Source organism: Saccopteryx bilineata, chromosome 1, assembly GCF_036850765.1.
Source record: "Saccopteryx bilineata isolate mSacBil1 chromosome 1, mSacBil1_pri_phased_curated, whole genome shotgun sequence".
Lineage (NCBI taxonomy): Eukaryota > Metazoa > Chordata > Mammalia > Chiroptera > Emballonuridae > Saccopteryx > Saccopteryx bilineata.
The window spans coordinates 359617682-359639253 of NC_089490.1; the positions used below are offsets into that span (position 1 = coordinate 359617682).

Below are 21572 nucleotides of genomic sequence, written 5' to 3' on the forward strand. Positions count from 1 at the left end.
AGCGAGAAGGAAGAGAGCGCATGCTGGTGTCACTTGTGCCAACTTAAGAGAGCAGGCCGAAGGTTTGGAAAATTGTGCTGCTGTCTCTGAAATAGTCATAACTGTGAAAGGGCTTACACATTTCAGGTGTTATCGTCAGTGCTGTACAGTTTATATCATATCTCTCTAGATCGTTTGTTCTCATTTTTTTATATATAAAAAGGGTTTGCAAAGAACTAGATAAATTCTTTCCACGGAGCTGTCACTGTTCCGAGCAGGGAATGGACAGTTCCCTAGATAAGTAGTGGCGGTGCAGCAGCAGCAGGTGGACCTGCTTGGCACATCTGGGTACAAAAGAAGAAATGAGTTTGGAACAGCTCCCAGAAGACTTCATTTGGGGCTTACATGGATGAATAGGAGTTTGCAGGCAAGCCAGTTGAGGACCGATGGTTTTACAAAGGCATAGAGGTATAGAAAAGCATGACAAAGTCTAGGGGAACTCGTGAAGCTCCTTGTGCTAGAATGGAGGAGCCTTTGACAGGAAAGGGCTGTTGGGCCTAGTCAGCAGGTTAAGGGATTTGTTTTTCTAATAGTGGGCAAGGAACTATTAATGTAGGAAAGCACCATCTCAGGTGTGGGCATGAAAGAAAAGTGAATGCTCACGAGATGAGTGAAAACGCCCCTGAGAGCCTGTGGGTAAGGGTCTATTTAGGTTGCCATTGGGGACAACAGACTTTGATTCCATTCAATCCCAAGCACACCTGGAATGAGTGGAATACAAAGATGCTGAAGACAAGCAATCCTGTTTCAGAGTTCCCCGTTATACAAGGAACTCTTGCTAGAGCCAGAATGTGGGCAGTGCCCTGCACAGGCGGAAGTAATGCACTGTGGGTCCAGAACAGAATAGTGAAACTGTGCTGTTTTTCCAGCCAGTAAAGCCATCGCTGCCCATCTATACTAAGTAATTTGTTTTTAACTCACAGTATCTTTTCTTTCAGTTTGCTTTGTAGAATTGTGTTTTTTGTTTTTGTTTTTCCCCCAACCACTGGTCTGTGAGGTGAGCTCCAGGCTCCTGGCTCTATGGCTCACTCTTCTCCACAGGTCCCATGGCTCCTGCATATTTCAGGTGTGCTCTGAGTGAGCTTTCATTGAGGAGACAACATCTGAGCTGAGCCTGGAAAGATTTCGGTTGCTAGTCTTAAGGGATATTGCAAGTGTAGGCAAAACCTTAGAAAGGCAGGGTGGTTCAGGAAACTGAACATTTAGATGCTGATTAAGTGGATTAAGGTGATGGTAGTGGTGGTGGTGGTAACTGGTGAAAAAGTAAAAAGTTAGGGCCAGATGGTGGGATAACATTAAATACTACACCAAAGCAGTTTGGCCCTTAGACTGGAGACAGTAGAGAGCCATTGAATGTCTTTAAGCAGTAACCTGGATAAATGAGAGCTTTGTTTTAGGTAGCTGTGTAGAAAGGATTAGAAAGAAGAATATGGTTCTGGCCAGTTGGCTCAGCAGTAGAGCATCAGCCTGGCATGTGGAAGTCCTGGCTTCATTTCCTGGTCGGGGCACACAGGAGAAGTGACCATCTGCTTCTCCACCTCCCTCTCCTTTCCCTGCAGCCATGGCTCGAATGGCTCGAGCAAGTTGGCCTGGGCGCTGAGGATGGCTCCATGGCCTTGCCTCAGGCACTAAAATAGCTCGGTTGCAGTGGAACAGTGGCCCCAGATGGGCAGAGCATCACCTGGTACAGGGTTTGCCTGGTGGATCCCAGTCAGGGCCCATGCAGGAGTCTGTGTCTCCTTGCTTCTCAGTTAATAGTAATAAAAAAAAGAGTAACAGGAAGAATAAAGTGTTAAACTAATAAAATTATTTATTAGAGGATTAAAAGATGATTGTGTAGCATTCCTGTATTGCTTCATAGAGAATGAGCGATTAAACACTAACTTTATTTCTATTTATTTAGCTTCTAGAAATAATTACAATAAAAAGAACTCCTACGCAACATAGAAGGATTGTATCTAATATATAGCATTAGATATTGTTACTTGACTCATAGTCTAATGCAAATGTGTGGTTTGTAAGCTGTCCCACTAAGATGCATGGAATGGTCTTTTATGGGGCCATCCCTTGATAATGTTATCAGCTACCATCGAGTGATAGAAACTTCCAGAAGGTGGGACTTAGATTATTGCCAGGTATTTTGAAGGGGTGAGAGGAGTAAGTTCTGACTAACTAGGGGTTGACACAGCCCTCCTCTGCGTATTCTTTCTTCTAAAGCTGTTCACTTTAAGTCCCTGGGTGAATGCAGACACGGTATTTCCGGGACTTGCCATTATTGAGCTCCTGAAGGCCATCAGTCCCTTTTGTAAACCTTTAGGTCAGGAACACAAAGTACCAACACTGACAACCCAGAGCAGGCTGCCTGGCCCTTTCTGGTGATTTTCCACATTTGTGCTGACTTTTTGGTCAATGATTTATATTGAGGATTAACTGAAACACTGATGTCTAAACTTCCTCATTGGCAACACTCTAGGACTGGTTCAAATGTTCTTTTTCATGAACCTCCCTTTACTCTCAGTCTTATACCTCTCTCCCGCTCTGCTTCACGATCCCTCTCATTCAATCATTCCATCAGGGTTTACTTTCTGAGGACCTGCTGTATTCTTGACACCAGGAGGGTACCGTGATGAGCAAAACCCAGTTGATGGTCTGTGTTCCTGTGGAACATCCTATCTGTAGTGACGGAGGCAGGTGTTCATCATGCAGTTGTTCAAATAAATGGAACATGGCGGCTGGGATGCATACCGTGAAAGAGAGGCTTGGGGATGGATGGGGTGACTTGATACTGTTTTCATGGGTGAAATTCCCTCACAAGTGTAAGCTCCTTAAAGGCAGAGGGAGCATCTTTTTACCCCTTAATTCTAGCATGTTATTTATACGTTTGTAGATGCAGTTGGTGTCTGACTAGTGGGCCAGTTGCCACTAGTAGACCAGCTTTGGTAGACCTTTTTTCTTTCTCAGCGTCACTGGGACAATGGCAGCAGTGTGGAAGAAAAGATTAATTATTGACTCCTCATTGGTTAATTAATAACGACTCTTTACTGCCTCCTGTGGCCTCTCCATAGATAGAAAGTCCACAGATCTTCAGGACAGGATCATTAAACATTCTTCGGTAGACCTCTCCCTAGCTGGTGACACTTGGCTTCCACTGTATCCCCTACATCTGTGCTTTTTGGTTGTTGACTTTGATATCTGAAGATATTTTTTCAAGAACACTATCTTGTAGAAATGGGAAGTCTATTATACAGCACTTTCTCTGTGTTGGGTGCTGCTACTACTCTGTCCTTTGGAGGACTGAGCCGTGCTCCATGGTGTTGTCACGTGTGGAAGGCATCTTTCTTTGCTTCTTCCCACTGGGTCACCTTTTCTTTTCCCTTTCAGTTTTTCACTTTTGGTTGATGATTCAAAGGTCAAGCAGGATTGCAGGGATGTAGAAACCCTTTTCTGCCTCTAACAGTGTCTTACTCAGGCGTGGCCAACAGTTTTTGCTCCCGGGCCAGATTAGAAAGAAAACTTTTTTCATGGGCCGGACAAAATATTAAAATTAAAAAATTTTAAATACAAAAATGATTCGTTTAAGTAAACAAAATTTTATTATGTAATTTGTTTATGGATAAATGTAAGTAATTTAGTACAACAAATTAACAAAAATACTAATGTGATGTGTTGAGGCGCTTTTCATCGCCTATTTATTTTTTTAATATCTGGCTCTATACTTCTAATAGCTATTCTTAACACAGCCTCCAAATGCAGATCATTCAGTCTTGATCTTGTTGTACTTTTATTTAGATTCATTAAAGAAAAAGTTTGTTCACAAATATAAGTTGAGCTGAAGATTACTGAAGCTATCGTAGTTTGTGTATTACGATTTAAAAGTACCACTTATTTCATTTTCACAGTGCGTCGTGCAGAAAATATTAAAAATTTAATCGCGGGCCACATAAACTCATTACGCGGGCCAGATTCAGCACGCAGCCGTATGTTGGCCATGTCTGGTCTCACTTCACAAACATGGAGGGAAGCAAGGAAAAGATGGATGCCATTAGTTCCTGTTCTCAGTGACTTTATGATCTGGTTGGAGCCATGACATATACTGAAATGATAGACTACAAGGCAGAAAGGATACAAACCCAGCCATCAGCGATGAGGCCAAGGTCAAGGACTGTGGATGTTTAGGGAGAGGCAGAGTATCTTCATCTGGAAGGAAAGCTCATGAAAGATCAGACTTTCGAAAGGTGGGTGGAATCCAGACATGCAGAAATGGGCAAGGACAATACAGGCTATAAAAGCAATTTTGCGCTTGGGGGCAGAGCTCAGAAAGCTCAAGGTGTTAACAAGGAATATTCTCATAGTCTACTAATGCTATTAGCTAGTAAGTAAGGGCTTGGGAAGGGGTAGGGAAGACCCCACGGCTGCACCACAGCATTGGTGCCCCTTTGGTTCAGCTTTGGTCTAACAACTGAGAGAAACTTGAGTTTTCTTTCTGATTCTTATCTTTTAATACAGGAATCCTCACATGTCCCTCCCAGTGAAGGAAGGCTGGCAGAGAGTTCCTTAGAATATATAGCTGGAGCCACTTCCCCAGGTGCAGACCAGTTCTGCCCTCTCTGGGTGTGAGTTTGCCTAAGAAATGACTACAGCCAAGGAAGAGGACAATTCCTTTGTTATTTCTTTCTTTGTGGCTCCCTGACTCCATTCAATTACAAAGTGGCTCTTAGGCTGTTAAAGCCCAGTGTCTCTGGGCTACAATTTCTAGCCACAGACCTTGCATTTGCTGTGCCTCAAACATGACCTTGAGGCCACATCCCATTACACACACAGCCCACAACAACGTTAACCAGTCTTCTGTCTGGGTAAGGCAGGCACTGTGCAAACTGTCCCTTTCTGCAGAAATCTTTCTCTGTTGCCCCTTTAGCAGAAGATTTCACGGCAGTCGGTGCAGGAGAAGCTGATGATGGGCTCACCTTCAACTGTCCTGTTATTTAGGAAAAAGGAAAAATAAAATAAAAATGAGATTGCGCTGCCTGGTGAAGATCGTAGTATGTAAGTGGCAGGTCAGGCCATGTTTATCTTTGCTGCTGCCTCTTGCCTGTGGGAAAAGCAAGGGTAGATGCAGCTGTAGCATCTCAGAATGAAAGAAGTGATGGGATGTGCATTTCCAAAGGAACTTTTATGCAACAGAGAACCAGTCGTGTGATGCTGAATGGTGAAGTGTGACGTTGCTGCTTGGCTCTATAAGCCACCAGGAGGATTTCTAGAAGCGTGAAGGAGATGAGCCATGAATGCTGTGGTTGCTGTGAGTGCAGAGCCTGGAGACGCCTGTGCTCGGAAGGAAGGATGTGCAGTGGTCTGGGGAATTTGCATGTGTGTGTGTTATAAGAGTCCCAGTTTTCTGCTTATGTATTTAAGGAGATGCTGCTTCCTCTGTCTAAAATGGTCTTCACCCGCGCCCCACCTCCATTCTGCCTGTCAGAATCAGAGTTGTCACTTCAGTGGGTGAAATGTACACTGAAGTATTGAGGGGGAAGTGTTATTATACCTGCCACGTATTTTGAATCACACTTGGTAAAGTGGATAGTGGAAGGGAGTGATAGGAAAGACGTGATATAGCGGGTATAGAAAAAGTGAATGGTAGAATCTAGGTGGTGGGTCTGTAGTAATCACTGTAAAATCATCCTGCCATAGACTTTTCTGTATGTCTGAAATTTTTCATAATAAAATGTTGGCTATGTAATAAAATAAATTTATCCTTAAAGGCCTAGCTTATGGTCCAGTACTTTTACTGGACCATAAATTATTTGTGGCCAAATACCCATGGATGTTACTAGAACCTCTTTCATAGCAGTAGTCATCATATGATGTGTAGAGCCGATTTGCTCATGTCTTAGCCCTTGTGTTGGACAGTGAACTTATTGTTGGCGGGCAGGCTACCCTGTCTTTATATCCCTGATGCATCAGACAGGCATCATAAGGCACAGAGTAGAGGTCCTCACATGCCTATAGTTTAAGATTATCATGATTACTTTTAAAGTTATCTTTGTTGAAATTCATTTTTATAATGTAAGCTTTATTGGATGAAACACACCTACTATTTGTGGATATGTTGGAAGAAAGAGAGAAAGAAATGAGGATTAACATTTCCAACACCCAACATCTTGATTATGGTTACAAACAAGGCTGTGCTGTGTGGATCAGAAGCCCACTGCCAGTTACATCAGTGGTGGTTAGTACCACTGAGCTTCTGGTCCTTGGTAAGGGAACTGTATTATCTTAGTACCACAATTCAAGTCCATGGCTCTGGACTCCCTGGATCCACCCCCTTTAGAGGGCCATATTACAGAAATGTAAAGAAGTCTCAGGACGTCCTGTATCAGTGACAAGAATTCATTCAGAGTCTAGTTGATTGCCCCAAAATATGTACAACCCCAAGCAGCTGAAAGGATATTCCAATATCATTTGGAATGGTACACTTGTTTTCCTCGTAGGTGTGCATATTTTAATTCTGGGGAGGTTTAGAAATGAAAATAGAAGGTGTCAATAGAGTCAAAGCCTATAGTATTAATGTTTTTTATTTAAATGATTTATCAATGTATCATATTTCAAGTAATTATTTAAAATAATTTGGCCCATACAACAGGTTAGCTTGTATTTTTGAATTAAAATGTACCATGGGGTAATTGATTTAGACTTGATTTGAGGGAGGGTTGAAGTCTTACTAGATTTGGAAGCAATATTAGAGCATTTAAGATAATTTACTAGGTCTCTTAAGAGTTGTTTAAGGAAAGTTTTTGTAAGTTCAATCAAACAGTTCTAATGTTTAAAATATTTAAATACACTCTAAATTAAATACAGTTTTAAGTGTTTAAAGGAGTTTAGATTTGTAAAATGGACCAAACATTATTCAAATGGTCTTTTGAAACTGATTGTAAAAATTAAAAGATATATGAGTTGAACTTAAAACTTAAGGATAAACTACCATATTTCCCTATATATATAAGATGCTCCCATGTATAAGACACACTTTAATTTGGGGGCTTGAAATTTGGAAAGAAAAAACATATTACATAAAGTTATTGAACTCAAGTTTTATTCATCATAAAATTTATACAATTCCTCATCACTGTCAAAACTCCCATCCATTAGCTTGTCCTCATCTGTGTCTGATGACAAATCACTGTCTTCAACAATGAGTGCAAAAACAAGCTAAAAAAAGTGGCAAATGCAAGTAAAAAAACTACAACCACTGTATAAGGTGCACCCAGTTTTTAGACCCCAAATTTTTTGAAAAAGGGTGCGTCTTATACATGTGGAAATATGGTAGGTATTTGAGGTTTTTTTTTTAACTGTTTTTTATTTTTAGAGAGAGAGAAAGGAGGAGAAAGAGACTGACAGAGAGAGACATTAATTTGTTCCACTTACTTATGCATTCATTGGTTGATTCTTATATGTGCCCTGACCGGGGATTGAACCTGCAATCTTGGCATATTGGGATGATACTCTAACCAAATGAGCTATCCAGCCAGGATGGTATTTAAGTTTTTTTTTTAAAATAACTAAACAAATGAAACATACATTTTATAAACCAGGTAAACCCAAATAACACAAAGCCACCTCATGGTCATTAAAAAATGTACATATAATAAAGTGAAACACTGCTTAGATCATAGTAGACGCTTAGAGTTGGTTAAATTTGAATTTAAAAATTGAATCAACAGTATTCCTAATGGAGGCAAGAAGAAACACAGTAAGAACCTCAAGTTAATTACTCCATGGCTTGAAACATGGTATGAAAGAAAGGACGCTGCATTCTGACAGGTGATCTTATAAAGCACAGGGACGTGACATAAGAGTTACAACAAGCTTTCAATGAAATGGTGACAGTGTCATAGTGCTCTGCACATAGACTACCCAGTAGGGGATGTTGTAGAAATACTGTAGTCATCGTATAAGTTGATATTGTTTAACTCTAAGGGGGGTCGTTTGCTTAGACTATATAAAGTATACATACAGTCAAATGTGGCTGTCCTCGTATTGATATCATCCATTACAACAAATGCCATAAGTAATGAGAAGTTAGTTATATAGGTGATGTGTCACAGATAACAAATAATTCTTCCTGCTTTCACAGAAAATAAACAAGGATAGGCAGGAGACATTTTTGCCATCTGGCCAAGGTTCAAATGAAATTGCATGTAATACAGAGCCCTGGATTTATTTCATTCTGGCCACTCAGACGGCCCTGAGCAGGGTACAGTAAGGCCCCGTGCTGGAGGATGCGTGCATGGTTCATCTGCAGACATCGTCATTGAGCTCTGGCTTCTGGTAATGAGGCACTCTTGGTTGGGCTCCGCTGTCGGCGAGCCTTTGAAACAAATTACAAAATCTGTACGACCACCTGAGAGATGAAGAAGTAGACCCGATGGCACTACAAGAGATATTGGTAGTTCTCAAAAGTTTGAAAGAGAATCCCTAGAGAAGCAATCCTCAAGACCAAATTTCCAGGCCCCTTTTCTGTGTTAAAGGGTTTAAGTTCAGACATAGAATCAGGATCGAAGAAGATCCTGACAGGCTTAATCTAACAGGATGAAATGCAATAGAAATAAATTCAGGTTCTGTGTTTGGATCTGAAAATTCTAACTATGCACACGGTTAGGGATATATCTGAGTAGTAGCCCAAATGAAAAAAATAAAACCTACAAGTTCAAAGGGACGTGAGTTGACAGTTCATAGTGGTCTCCCAAAATCAAATGCAGTGGTGCAATAACAAAGGTGGGATATTTCGGATGCGCGAGGCCTTGGAGCCACTCTGCTGTGGACCTGGCATAGCAGGACCATCACTATGGTTCTGGGCTTCAGGCTATGAAAGGAAAATAGACAAAGGACAGTCACAGGATGTATGGGGGAGTGTTCCAAAGCTTGTCACAGATAAAGGAATAGGGGAGGTTTGGCCTGGATACAAAACTAGGAGGACCTGAAAGCCATCATTAATATCGAAAAGTTAGTCATGTGCATAAGTGGTTAGCCTTGTTCCTTGTTAAGAGAAATAAGAAGACTCTGAGAATGACAGTGACAAGAAGCCACAGATAAGGAGGGTCCTTTTATTCTTAAGTGTTTTAAGGTAAAACTTAGAATTCACTTCCTGAATTCTAGAAGTGCTAGCTTAGGCTAATAAGGACTTGGACTTTTCAAGTTGGGAATGAATGACCCTGAGGTATTTTCCAACTCAAGCTTCTATGATTCCTGTGTCTTCTAGTGGTGACTATGTATTACACAGCCCTAAAACGGGCAGGTGGTGGGCAGAGCCATGATTAAAGGAATGTTCTCAGCAGTGATGGAGCAGTCTTTAGAATTCTCAAACAGCATTTTCGTAAAGACATTTGCATTAATCTTCATTAGTGCTGCCAATCCTGTCCTCTGCCAGGGGAGATCTGGTGGGCGTGGTCACTCTTTCTCAGCAGAGGCTGTATTATTTCCACATGTGTTCTTCCTGTGTGCCCAGCAGTGTGCTGTGTGCCTGAGGTGGGGAGCTAAGAGGGTTGTGGGAAGTAAGATAAAGCTCTTACTCTCTTCAGGTGTGCAGTATGTCTGGGAAGTAAGACAGCCGGCACAAATTGCACAACGATCTGTACAGCTATGACTATAGTTACAGTTGGGACCCATGTCTTACAGTTGGGTTTTTATTTCACGTAGTATTACATTTCCCCACTTGGCTGTGGGGCTGTACTTTCCCATTACATTATAGTTCTTCAAAATCAATTTTCTGTTTGAACCTTCTCAGTCTCCTGGCAGGGTATGGATGGAAGGTATTTGTTTATACTTTTAGGCATTTTCTTTCCCTCATAGGTTATAAAGCTTTGAAGAGGTTGTGTCATTCTTTTTCACAGACACAATCTTGTGTTTAGTTACTAGTGCAGTGACTACTTTTAGGGGGTGTCTGCTTTTGTATGTTAACTCACCATTGTAGGGTTTCTGTGGCCACAGTGTTCATTTTCTTGTGGCTATAATGACTCTCACTGGAGGTAACTACAAGTAGAAACCTGAGTGAGGAGGAATGGATATGAAATATAAGACTAGAACAAATTGGGTTTGTGGACCCCACACTAATTCTTGCATTTGTTGCTTCACAAGTCATCGCCCATTTAGATTCAAGTATGCAAAGAAACTAAAAAGCACCTTTAAAAAAGCACATTTGTATTCTCAGTTGCTGATCATAGTTCATAATTAATGTCCCTCATCTTATTATCCTCCTAGTATTTTTGCAAACCACTGTACTGTTTTATTTTTCTAGCATTAATAAACTTACAGATGCAACTGATTCTGAATTCTGTTCTTAGCTTTCAGAGGCTTTTTCCCCCTCCACTCTACCTTATTATAAATTTTTCTTTCTTGCAGGTAGGAATGAATTGATAGCCAGATACATCAAACTCAGGACAGGGAAGACGAGGACCAGAAAACAGGTAAAATAACCTACCTGGAAATTGTGCATGTCAGCGAATGGCCCAAGGAGGCATTTTGGCTGCAGTGGCTGTCTGTGCTTTGGCTCCTAGGAGCTCCCAATTTGAGTTCCCTGTAAGGACGTCAGTGATATTTAAATTGGTGTTTTAAATTGGCTCAGTTTTCACTGTTCATCATTTCAGTGACCCTTGACTATGTGGTCTCCAGAGTTCTTTTGTACATATGGGAAAGTTTTAGTAAGGACAGTGTATAAACTGCTCCTGTACTGTATTTTAAAAGGTTTACTTCTTTCCCACACTGTGCATCTGCAAATACTACACATGCTGCAGGTGCAAATATACTTGCAAGCCATGAAATTTTGTGATTTTGTGCATTGTAAAATCCTGGAACAATGACATATTAGTCATCATTTCAATAAAAGTAACGCGAGCAGCCTTGAGTATTGGCCCGAATATGATATTGAATGATGTGCGTCCAGGGAACTGTTGCTCCTTAAGCTATGGCTTTTTGTCAGTAGCTGCTGTGACTGCAGTGAAGTTACAACTTAGATACCTATGTGCAGAGCAGTGTCAGGAATTTTCCTCTGCCCTTTGTCAGGGCTCTGGCTCTCCTCCTTCCTGATACAAAGCGGCCCAAGCCTCTGACCCAGTTCAGAACTGGGATGGAGAAATTCGTGCTTACCTAAAAACAAAAAGAAAGAAAGAAAGGGGGAAAATATCAAACAAACCTCATGGGTGAGTTGTTAACAGAAAAAAAAAAAATTTTTAATGTTGATCTATGCTGATGGATCTGTGGATTTTAAAAACTATAATTAAACCAAAAGGCAAGCTCAACTGTGGTCTTGTTAAGCCTGAGCAGCAGGTCCCAGTCCTCTGCTCAGTGATGAGTTGTTTCCATGAATGTTTATGACGGGGGAGAGCTTTTCCCCAGGAATGCCCCACGTGCCCCAGCCCAGCCCCAGCGGAGCCTGGCTGCTGAGTCAGCGCAGAGGGAGGCGGCCTCCTGCCAGTCTCGGACACGGACCGTCCGCTCGGTGGATGGTCCCCGCCCCCGCCCCTGCGGTGGATGGTGGTCCTCATTAAGTCCAAAAATCACATAAGAATAAAATTCGGGTGAAACCAAGTAAAAGCAGGAGCCGGATAGAGGGGTGAAGAGGATGGGGGAGTACCTGCTTCTCCGTACTTAAAAAAAAAAAGCACAAATTGAAAAAAAAAATTTAACTCAAAGACAAAATTAAAGATGAAAGGATATTTTATTATCATAAATCCTGTCTTTTTTCTTAGAGTTGCTAGAGTGTTTGAAATGAAGTAATTGTTTTCTAGTCTGAGTCGGTGAACTTTTACATGGAAGGTTCTAAATTTCTGAAACAGATAAAAGCACACAAGATCTAATTCTCGACATATTGAACATGCTGGACCTGGGCTGTCTGCTGGTTCTGTGAGCTCTGCTCATGTGCCCAACCTCTTCACTGGGGGACTCTTCTACATTTATCCAAGGCCGGTGGAAAGAGATGCAAATTTGTTTACCCAGTGGAATCATTGTATTTCAGAAGCCAGACTTGGCTTGGTTTCTACACTCCGGCATCCTGGGGATGTTTTTAGGCAGCAGTTGGTGATACCTCTCCAATGTGAATTTGTTGTTCAGCAAATCCGTGTGGTTTTCAACCCAGATTTTTAACAGGATGGCTGGCTGGCTGTATTCACACTTTGCGCTTTGTAATAATATGCAAATCCACTTGGCGCCCAGTCAATACCCAAAAGAGTGGAAGGATTAAAGATATTTATAAGGGAAAAATGCTCCACTAACTGGGTCTTTCCATTTCACTTTGAGATCTCATTTACATGTCAGTATTATTTTAACATTTGCTACAGAATCCAGAGCTCTTAATGAGATCAGAATCCAACTGACAGCTTTAGCTTTTTGATTTCGTAGAATGTGCTAATTTATGGACCGTCTCTTCTAAATTGAGAAAAGGGGATTTTCCCTCCTGATACCGAGAAGCTATAAATATTTTCATTTACCTCTACCCCCACCTTTTTTTATTTCATAAAGAAAACAACCCAACTCTCCCCCTCTCATCCCATGCCCGTGATTGCTCTTGGGTGAGAAAAAACTAGATTAGCCTAAACTTTCCTCCTGAATCAAGTCACTGCAGTGATGACCCAGTCTGAAAAGCTGAGAGCAGCGCTGGGGGCTTGGTGTCTGGCTGGGACTGTGTATTCCTAACTGCAGAGCTTTGTTGCGATGCAAATAACCACCCCACCCCACCCCACCCCACACCCTCCTAAGGAGTAGCAATTTTATATTTGATTTCCTTTTTTTGTTTTGTTTTGTTTTGTTTTGTTTCCCCTCATAAACCCGAACAATGTAGGTGTCTAGTCATATACAGGTCTTAGCAAGAAAGAAAGTTCGAGAAATTCAAGCCGCCATTAAGGTACGTCTGGCTTGCCCAGTTGTAGGGGGCTTTTCATCTCCATGGTTACAGGCTTTTCCTTTGTTTTCCTCCCTTCCCCTACCCTGCAGGTGTCTAGTCACATTCAGGTTCTTGCCAGAAGGAAATCTCGTGATTTTCATTCCAAGCTAAAGGTATGCGCTTTCCTGCTTTTTGGCTTGTGGTTGCTATGCATCTCACTTCCTGTTTTCCATGGTGACTGGTGAATGCCCGGCGCTGGGATTCTCGTAACCTAGTTTCCTCGCATGTGAGAGCTGTTTACATTTCTTTGTGTCTAATCTCTCTGTTTCTGTACTAGCCTCACATTAAGCCCAGTGTGTGTGCTGTGTGCGTGTGTGTCCCTAATAACAATGCAAATGCAGCAAAGAGCTGGTCTTGATAACTTTTCAGCACAGAAACATGATTTTTTTTTTTTTTTTAAATTTTTATCCATCAAGCAGCCCTGGGCTAGGAGAGAAAAAAAAAATCCAGATGCAAAGTTGGTGTAGAAATTATAAACAGGAATCATTTACACAGTGGTCATCATGAAATTACTCTTAATAAAATATTTAGAAATTAATGTGTGCTTTTCATGTATTTTCAAGAATACTCATTAAAAAATACACCCTTTTCATATGTTCTTTCAACACAGAGTGTTTTCTGCCAGATTTATTCTGCCAGATTTATTCCGCCAGATTATTCCACAGTGTTTAATATTGTTAACTAAGTTAAAAAATAAGGTGAGACCTCAAAAAAATGGAAGATAGATCTTAAAAGATCAGTAAGCTCCTGATCAAATCTATATTTGCAATTCCACTATAATTGAGTTTACTTTAAAATGTTTATACATATGCCTCAATTTCCCATCTCTTAAAATACATTTGATAGCAAAAATGGAGGCATAAACAATATATTAAATGCAAGTTCTCCCTTCCAAAATTTGTAGTAAAGCATACATGCCTTTTTGTTTGTTTGTTTCCATATGCCCTGGTAGAAATTCAGAGATTATAGTTTACATGGAGGATTTTTACTATATAATAAAAACAAATTTGTAGCTTATATTGTTGCCTTTCCCATATGTCATTTTTTTGTTCTGTTCTGTTTTTTCCACACATGAAGCAAATTTGTGTTTTCATTGTAAACCTAAAAAATTAAGTGTAATTTTCCCAGCACTGAGTGGTGAACACTGGGACCCTTCCCAAAGTCCTCCAACTTTTTTTATGCAAACAAGTCTGGCTGTGGAGGAGCTCTAGTTACTAGCAAGGCTCATTTGTTGTGCCCTCTGCAGTGGGCAGCATGCTGGCTCGCTCGCACGTGTGGCTGATGGTGGCTGGCTTTTAGCTGCACTGGCTGAGCAGTCGAAGACTAAGATAACTTCTTCAATCCTGCTTTTTAACCAAAGGTGCATTCCTCTCTATGTGGATGTAACTACCTCAGTATTTGCTCAAGTTCTGACTGTTTCTAGTTTCTCTGAGCTAATGGATTAATGGTGTACAAAGGAGTTTACAGACACCAAATTTTGTGTTTCCGTCTGCAGTGTTATAAATTGCTCTATTTCTGCGCTGTCTGTGTGGTTTCTATAGACTCTCCAGGGCACACAGCCCTAGACCAAAAACCCTATAGGTGATGAATGAAGTTCTCCTGCTCAGAAGGGATCCCCATGGCATGCAGGAAGCACTCATTTTTTCACTTGGTGATTTTTAGAATTTTCCTTAAAAGAATTGTGCCTTTACTTTATACATATCATACACACAAACACACAGTTATATTTGTGTTTGTTTCTAAAAACTAAAAGGCTTCCCCCCCTACTTGCAATATTGGCCCACTCTCTTTGGGGGCAGAACACAAGGAGGAGGCTGAAACAGACAGTTGGGTAGCAACTGGCTCAACATTTCAGCTCCAAGAACCACCTCCATCTTCTTACAGTTTCTTTCCTTCCTCCCCACCACATTATTCCTGGAAAAATGGAGGCCTTTGTTCTTCCCATCAGCTAATACTAATTGCGTGTTCCAGGCATGGCGCTCATCATGGTGGGCAGTTAACAGCCAACCCCTTATTCACAGAGCTGGCCATTCAAATAGGAATGTGAAATTAGGGCACTGTTGGTAAGTGTTAGCAGAAAGAGCCAAAACCAAACGTGGAGGGAATCCCAGGGACGAGCCGCATGGAGAACGTGCTGCTCTTTGGGAACTGAAAGACAAGAGTCAGTGCGGTACAAAGCCTCTTGGGTCTTCTCTCATTTATGCACACTACAAAGAAAGTTCCATTGTTTGGACTTTGAGGAATAATATTTAAGAAACCAGGGTTCTAGGAGTTTAATTGACTTGCCAAAAGCCACTAAGCCTACTTAAGCGTCAGAATCGGGATTTGAACTCAGGTCTTTCTGAATCCTAAACCATTGTTCTGGCCCTGACCGGTTGGCTCAGCGGTAGAGCGTCGGCCTGGCGTGTGGGGGACCCGGGTTCGATTCCTGGCCAGGGCACATAGGAGAAGCGCCCATTTGCTTCTCCACCCCCCACCCCCTCCTTCCTCTCTGTCTCTCTCTTCCCCTCCCTCAGCCAAGGCTCCATTGGAGCAAGGATGGCCCGGGCACTGGGGATGGCTCCTTGGCCTCTGCCCCAGGCGCTAGAGTGGCTCTGGTCGCGGCAGAGCAACGCCCCGGAGGGGCAGAGCATGGCCCCCTGGTGGGCAGAGCGTCGCCCCTGGTGGGCGCATGCGGGAGTCTGTCTGACTGTCTCTCCTGGTTTCCAGCTTAAAAAAATAAAGAAAACAAACAAACAAACAAACAAAAAACCATTGTTCTGTCAGATAGGATGTTATCTAGTGGAGATGGGAGAATGTTTTCAAGTGGAAGGCATTACACCAGCACACAGTATAGATAATCTATCATCTCTTATGTCCCTTGGAGCTAGGCAAGCAGCCCTTGCTACCAGCCTTTTCTCAGCACCCACATTTCAGAAGATGAATATTTTAACTTTGAAATCTTACTCAAAATGTGGACTTAATCTGTGATTGACCCTGTGGTGAGTGTCGGTAACTCAGGGTGATGTGATCTTAGCTGCAGAACTGCTGTGTCACCTCTCTGAGGGCATTAGGACAGTTGAGAATAAGGCTATCACCTGCATACAGGTGTCACTGCCTTGACCTCCCGTGGGCATTTTGTGTTAAAGATGCCCTCATTAACCTTCCTAGCCAGGCATCACCTAGAAGTAGGCCCAGGTCTGTTGACCTTGTAGGTCAGGTCGATCTCACCACTCCCCCTGTATGTGCTTGCTCAATTCTGGAGTCGAGTGCACAGTTGTGGGAGGCAGAGACGAGCATGCTCCCTGAGATCACTATGAGGTGAGGATGATAGCCGTGTCTTCTTGGCCTCCTGCAGTAACTGAGATAAACTCGCTGCAGAAAGTTGAAGTCATCCTGGTCAACTAGGATAAGTTCTGGGCAGGTGGTATGGATAGCAGAAAGTATCCGAACTTAGAATAGACACTGTGCTTTGCCTACGGAGAAGTAGCACGGCTTCTTGGAGACAGTGGCTGGTGACTGACCATCTCAGTACCTGTCTTGGCAATTCCTGCCTCAGTTGGGCTGCTCACTATTTCTCCACATGCTCAGAAGCCTAAAGATTTCTGTTCTCTGGGTGGACAAAGGCCTGTCAGGGCCTTCCTGTGAAGACTGAAGCTAAACTCCATTTTACTGTACTCCCTTGGAGTTTGAATATGTGGTTTGTTCATTCCTGGGGCCACTGCCAGGTCTGGCTTCCATGTGAGTCCTCTTGCCTGTAAGCCTCTCTCTACTTCCTGGGGAAGGGTATGGTAGAATTTTTTAGTCCAGTGGTTTTCCAGACTTCTTTAAACAGCAAAACTCATGTTTCAGACTGAGATCTTACTTGAAAGCCTTCATATAAAATAAAGGCTGTTTTAAGCAAAGCTCACACTCCCTCATCCTCAGCAGTGGCTCTTTGGCTGTTCTGTTGAATAAGGTTTGAAAAACCATACTGCTTTAGGCAGAAGGAAAAGAGATAGCTCTCAGTTGTTCCTTCCCACCTTTACACAAAAACGCATGTGTCCCATTTAAAGTCCATATTGAATAAGTTTTCTAGCCTGTTCTGTCATATTCCTCCAAAGCAAACAGACTCAAGAAGAGAGTGGGCATTCTCATGTCACAGTTAGGGATGGGTCATCCTAACTACAAAGTCTGTTAGAGCAAGTTCCAAGGGTCAGCATTATGCTTCTGCTAACTGCAGTGCTTCCCTAGGTGCTTGTTTGTGAGACAGATCACCCCCTTTTTGTGTGTGGACTTGAATTTTAATTTTTCTAACAAAATCTGTTATGGTAAAAGTTTAAGATTCTATGTAGATTTGAACTCTAAAAGTGCAGAAACGATGACTCAGTTCAGCCCGGTAAACTTTTCATTGAGAAGCCAGCATGTTCCTGACTTGTTAGTAGATGTCAGGCATGGAGTTATATGATAAACTGAGGGACACTAAACTTTTCTGTTATTTTTGGCTACATTTGGGGTGAATACAAGATTTTCAGTAGATTCTTGATTCTTTGCTGGGGGCAGGTGGGGCTCTGCAGTAGAAATTTACCAGAGTAGTACAAAGACTTTGTAGTGAGAGGATGATTAATTCTGAGAGTAGGGGGATTAAAGAAAGCCTCATGGACCTTGAGGTACCATTAGAACTGAGCAAAGAGGAAAGCAGAGTAAATTATGTCCACAAGTTCTGTTCTAATTGAGTCTGAAAGTGTACACTGAATCTTTTCAAAAGCAGCTGTTAAAACTTAGGTTATTGTCCTGGCTGGTAGGCTCAGTGGTAGAGCATCGGCCTGGTGTGCAGGAGTCCCAGGTTCGATTCCCGGCCAGGGCACACAGGAGAAGTGCCCATCTGCTTCTCCACCCCTCCCCCTCTCCTTCCTCTCTGTCTCTCTCTTCGCCTCTCGCAGCCAAGGCTCCATTGGAGCAAAGTTGGCCCGGGTGCTGAGAATGGCTCCGTAGCCTCCGCCTCAGGCGCTAGAATGGCTCTGGTCGCAACAGAGCAACGCCCCAGATGGGCCAAGCATCGCCCCCTGGTGGGCATGCCGGGTGGATCCTGGTCGGGCAATGTGGGAGTCTGTTTGTCTGCCTCCCTGTTTCCAACTTCAGAAAAATACAAAAACAAAAATAAAACTTAGGTTATTAAAGGTTGGGTTCTCTTAAAGTAATGACAAGTGTAACTGAAGGTGTACATCAAAACTAACCATGAAGTTTTCATTGTTGCTAAATTTAAAATGCAACAAAAAGTTAAGTGTGGAGAAGGCCATATTAAACATTCATATTTGTACTATCTGGAAATGATCATTTTTATTTTGACAGTTGTTTTTTTCTTAAGTTAGGGAGACAGAGACAAACAGGAAAGGAGAGAGATGAGAAGCATCATCTCATAGTTGTGGCACATTAGTTGTTCTTTTATTGCTTCTCATATATGCCTTGATTGGGGGGTTCCAGCCAAGCTAGTGACTTTGTGCTCAAGCCAGCAACCATGAGATCATGTCAGTGGTCTCAGGCTCAAGCTGGCAACCTTGCACTCAAGCTAGCGACCTTGGGGTTTCAAATCTGTGACCTCAGCATCTCATGTCAATGTTCTTATCACTGTGCCACCACCAGTCAAGCTAAGTTTTTTATTTTTATTGTTAAGTGAAAGAAACCAACAAAAATTTTTCTTGTGTTTTCTAATTCCCTCTACCCTCTCTCATTCCCCAATTGGTCTCAGTCTCCCTCCTCCCCCATTTCTGTACCAGCAGTGTCTTTCCTTATCATTTATTTCCCTGGGAAAAATAAAATCCAATGAATCTCTCTCCTCCTTTGCCTCTGTCCTAAAACTAATCTAGATTGTTACTCACTGTCTACTCTGAATTTGTTCTGAAGCCAAGGCACCAATGGGATTTTTTCTTTATACTCTATAGCAGCCTAAACCAAGACAGACTTGGGCAACAGTGGGGATGGCCCTGGATACAGACAGAACCAGGAGGGAGAGATGCAAGGGAGCAGCAATCTAGGAACAGTGAAGTGAGGATGGAGTGGGGTGAGCAGGTGGAGGCGAACCAGGAGCAGAGACTGCACAGGAGAGAAAAGGGCTGAAGGGGTCAGCAGAGTGCAGTTGAGATTCAAAGGCCTGCTAATATGGATAAGGAAATCCAAGCCGTTTGTGACCAGAGTGCCAGAATTTTGGACATTAAGCATATACTTTCAGTTTTGTTTTAATTTTAAAAATTTTTAAGAGAGAAGTCAGAGCGCTAACTGCTGCTCGAGAAGAGAGATTATCTTAAGGGAGGCATTTCTCAGCGATGGGAGTACCATGTTTGTTTGTCCCCTGCCCAGACGAAATCCTTCTGACCCACCACTCTTCAGATCCACGGTGGGTTCTAGATGACCAAAAGCTTTGCAGGTAGGCCTGGTTCTAGTTGGAAGACAGGAGGAGGGTTCATGCAGTTCCACTATACAAGTGGCTTACAGGTCTGTGGAGAATGCATTTAGGAATTCCAGGGGTGTTGACCTAGAGATCTCTCTTGGACCTTCTGTCACCAGCAGCATCCACAGCAGTGTCACCCACTCCAGTTTCCTTTATAGTCTAGCACCTCCTGCCTTCCTCCTGCTTCAGCCCCTCACTTCATTTGAACAGTGAGAGGCTGCTGCCTGTCTATGAAGACTTTGATTTGGTCTCAGGACTGGCCTGAAAGTTTAGAAATTATTCTCTACCTTGAATTATTTCACTCATCATTAATTCATCAAAAGGTCATTAACAGTGTTTTTGTTGTTGTTGTTGTTGTTTTATTAAGTGAGAGGTGGGGAGGCAGAGAGACAGACTGCCACATAGGCCCTGACCAGGATCCACCCAGCAACCCCCATCTTAGGCTGATGCTTGCAACTGAGATATTTTTAGCACCTGAGGTGAAGGCTCCACAGAACCCTCCTCAGGGCCCAGGGATGATGTGCATGAACCAGTCAAGCCATGACTGTGGGAGGAGAAAGAGAGAGAGAGAGAGAGAGAGAGAGAGAGAGAAGGAGGGGAAGGGGTGGAGAAGCAGATGCTTGCTTCTCCTGTGTGCCCTGACCAGGAATCGAACCTAGGACATCCACACATGGGGCTGATGCATGATCATTGAGCCAACCTGCCAGGGCCTCATTAACAGTGTTTTTTAAATTCCAGGGATTTATTATCCCAGCATGCAGAAAGAACACAGAAGTATTCTCCTTGTATTAAGCAATCTTTTCTTTCCTACTCTGAGTTCCTACTTAGAGTTTCCTGCTCTCTCTATACAGTCAATTGTCCTGAGATTGTCCAGGCCCTGCCCACAGACTTCCTGTACCCAATAGCAGCAGAAAGACAGTACTTTATTTGATGGCTTTAGAGGCTTGTGGGAACCATAGCCAAGCTCTGCAGACCACCACCACTCGGAACCATCATCATCTTTCTGTGAAGATGGATCAGGCCATTTCTGGTCTGGAGTGTGTTTTGGTGAGTGCGAGCATGACTCAGGACAGTAGTAAGAAGAAGGGGAGTCTTCACTCTGCCCCTCACCTCAGCAGGCTACATTTTGGGTAGTAGACATATTCGTGTCAAGCTCCAGGTGTATATTAAAGAGAAGCCTATACTTGCTTACGTTGCATCATCCCAGCAGAGCAGAAAAAGGCCTGAGTTTCCCTGATTGTTTCCAGCCGTTGGTGACTAATTTATGAGCTACATGTGCTCCCCAAAGCCATTTTCTTCATTCTCACCTAGGAAGCCTTTGTGATTTAATTTCCAAACAGGCCATTCTTCCCAATCTGCCATTCCTTCCAATAAACCGAGAGCTTAAAGTTCAAACTATTGATTTAATTCTCTTGAAGAGTTCAAAACTTGCTGAGGTATTGCTGGGGTCCACACTGCTGACTGCAGCTTGTATCACCACGGATTTCATCCAGGAATGGGCCAGGCCACAGGGATGATGCACTTTGCTTCACCCATTGGTGCTCCCACGGCCTTCTGAGCCACTCTGCTCCATCAGTCGGTGGCCATTAGCAGTGCACAAGGTGAAGAACGCCTGGAACAGCCACTTGGTCATGGCTCCAGCACCGAGGCACTTGGCCTTGTCACAGGATTTGGGAAATGATCCATTGCTTTTTCTGGCATCTCTCAATCTTCAGGGAGTTCTGTTGCATTCATGACATGTACCCTGTCTCCCTGGTGATATTTTGATTACTTTGTTTTTTATTTAACTGAGTAAAAACTAAGATTTAGAGACAAGTAATCTCTCCTGCTTGGGTGCGATAGAATTAGAACCTCTCATCAGCGGTGTGGCAGGGCAGAACTTCAGTGTAAACTAGAGGACTGGACACATTAGAAACAGCCTCTTTCCACATTTCTATCCCTTCTGAGAGAAATCCCATTGTTAACTGGCTTCCAGTGTAAACAATGCCCTAGAATAACAGTTGAGCCCGGGATTATGTACCTAATCAGGACCAGGGTGCCTAAGCATTTCAGGTTTTGAGCAGGATCAAGCCTAGATGGTTAGTCATGTGGGTCCCATAGATTACAAGTTCCCAGAATGACAAGGCTGCTGGTCCTGCAGAGTGCTTGATATAATTCTCTACCCTGAAGGTAGGTGTTGTTATCCTCACTTTATAAATG

At 42.7% G+C, this 21572-nt stretch overlaps 1 protein-coding gene and 1 long non-coding RNA gene across 11 annotated transcripts in view; one reads left to right on the top strand and one right to left on the bottom strand.

The window, feature by feature from the left end:
* The window catches only part of TEAD1 (TEA domain transcription factor 1), a 283716-nt gene that overhangs the window by 188285 nt on the left and 73859 nt on the right, over positions 1-21572 (top strand). For 4 of the 10 annotated variants that reach the window (XM_066250982.1, XM_066250981.1, XM_066250984.1 and 1 more), the window contains 3 exons: positions 10432-10496; positions 12866-12928; positions 13018-13080. In XM_066250982.1, coding sequence (XP_066107079.1) covers positions 10432-10496; positions 12866-12928; positions 13018-13080 — 191 coding nt within the window. The remainder of the gene's footprint in view (positions 1-10431; positions 10497-12865; positions 12929-13017; positions 13081-21572) is intronic. The other 6 variants (XM_066250985.1, XM_066250986.1, XM_066250989.1 and 3 more) reach the window with 3 other exon arrangements.
* LOC136318532 (uncharacterized) lies at positions 8312-11355 on the bottom strand. Its single transcript, XR_010728082.1, has 4 exons — positions 11047-11355; positions 10511-10606; positions 9996-10076; positions 8312-8464 (listed from the first exon to the last, which is right to left on the bottom strand). It is a non-coding gene; the product is annotated as an uncharacterized lncRNA (long non-coding RNA).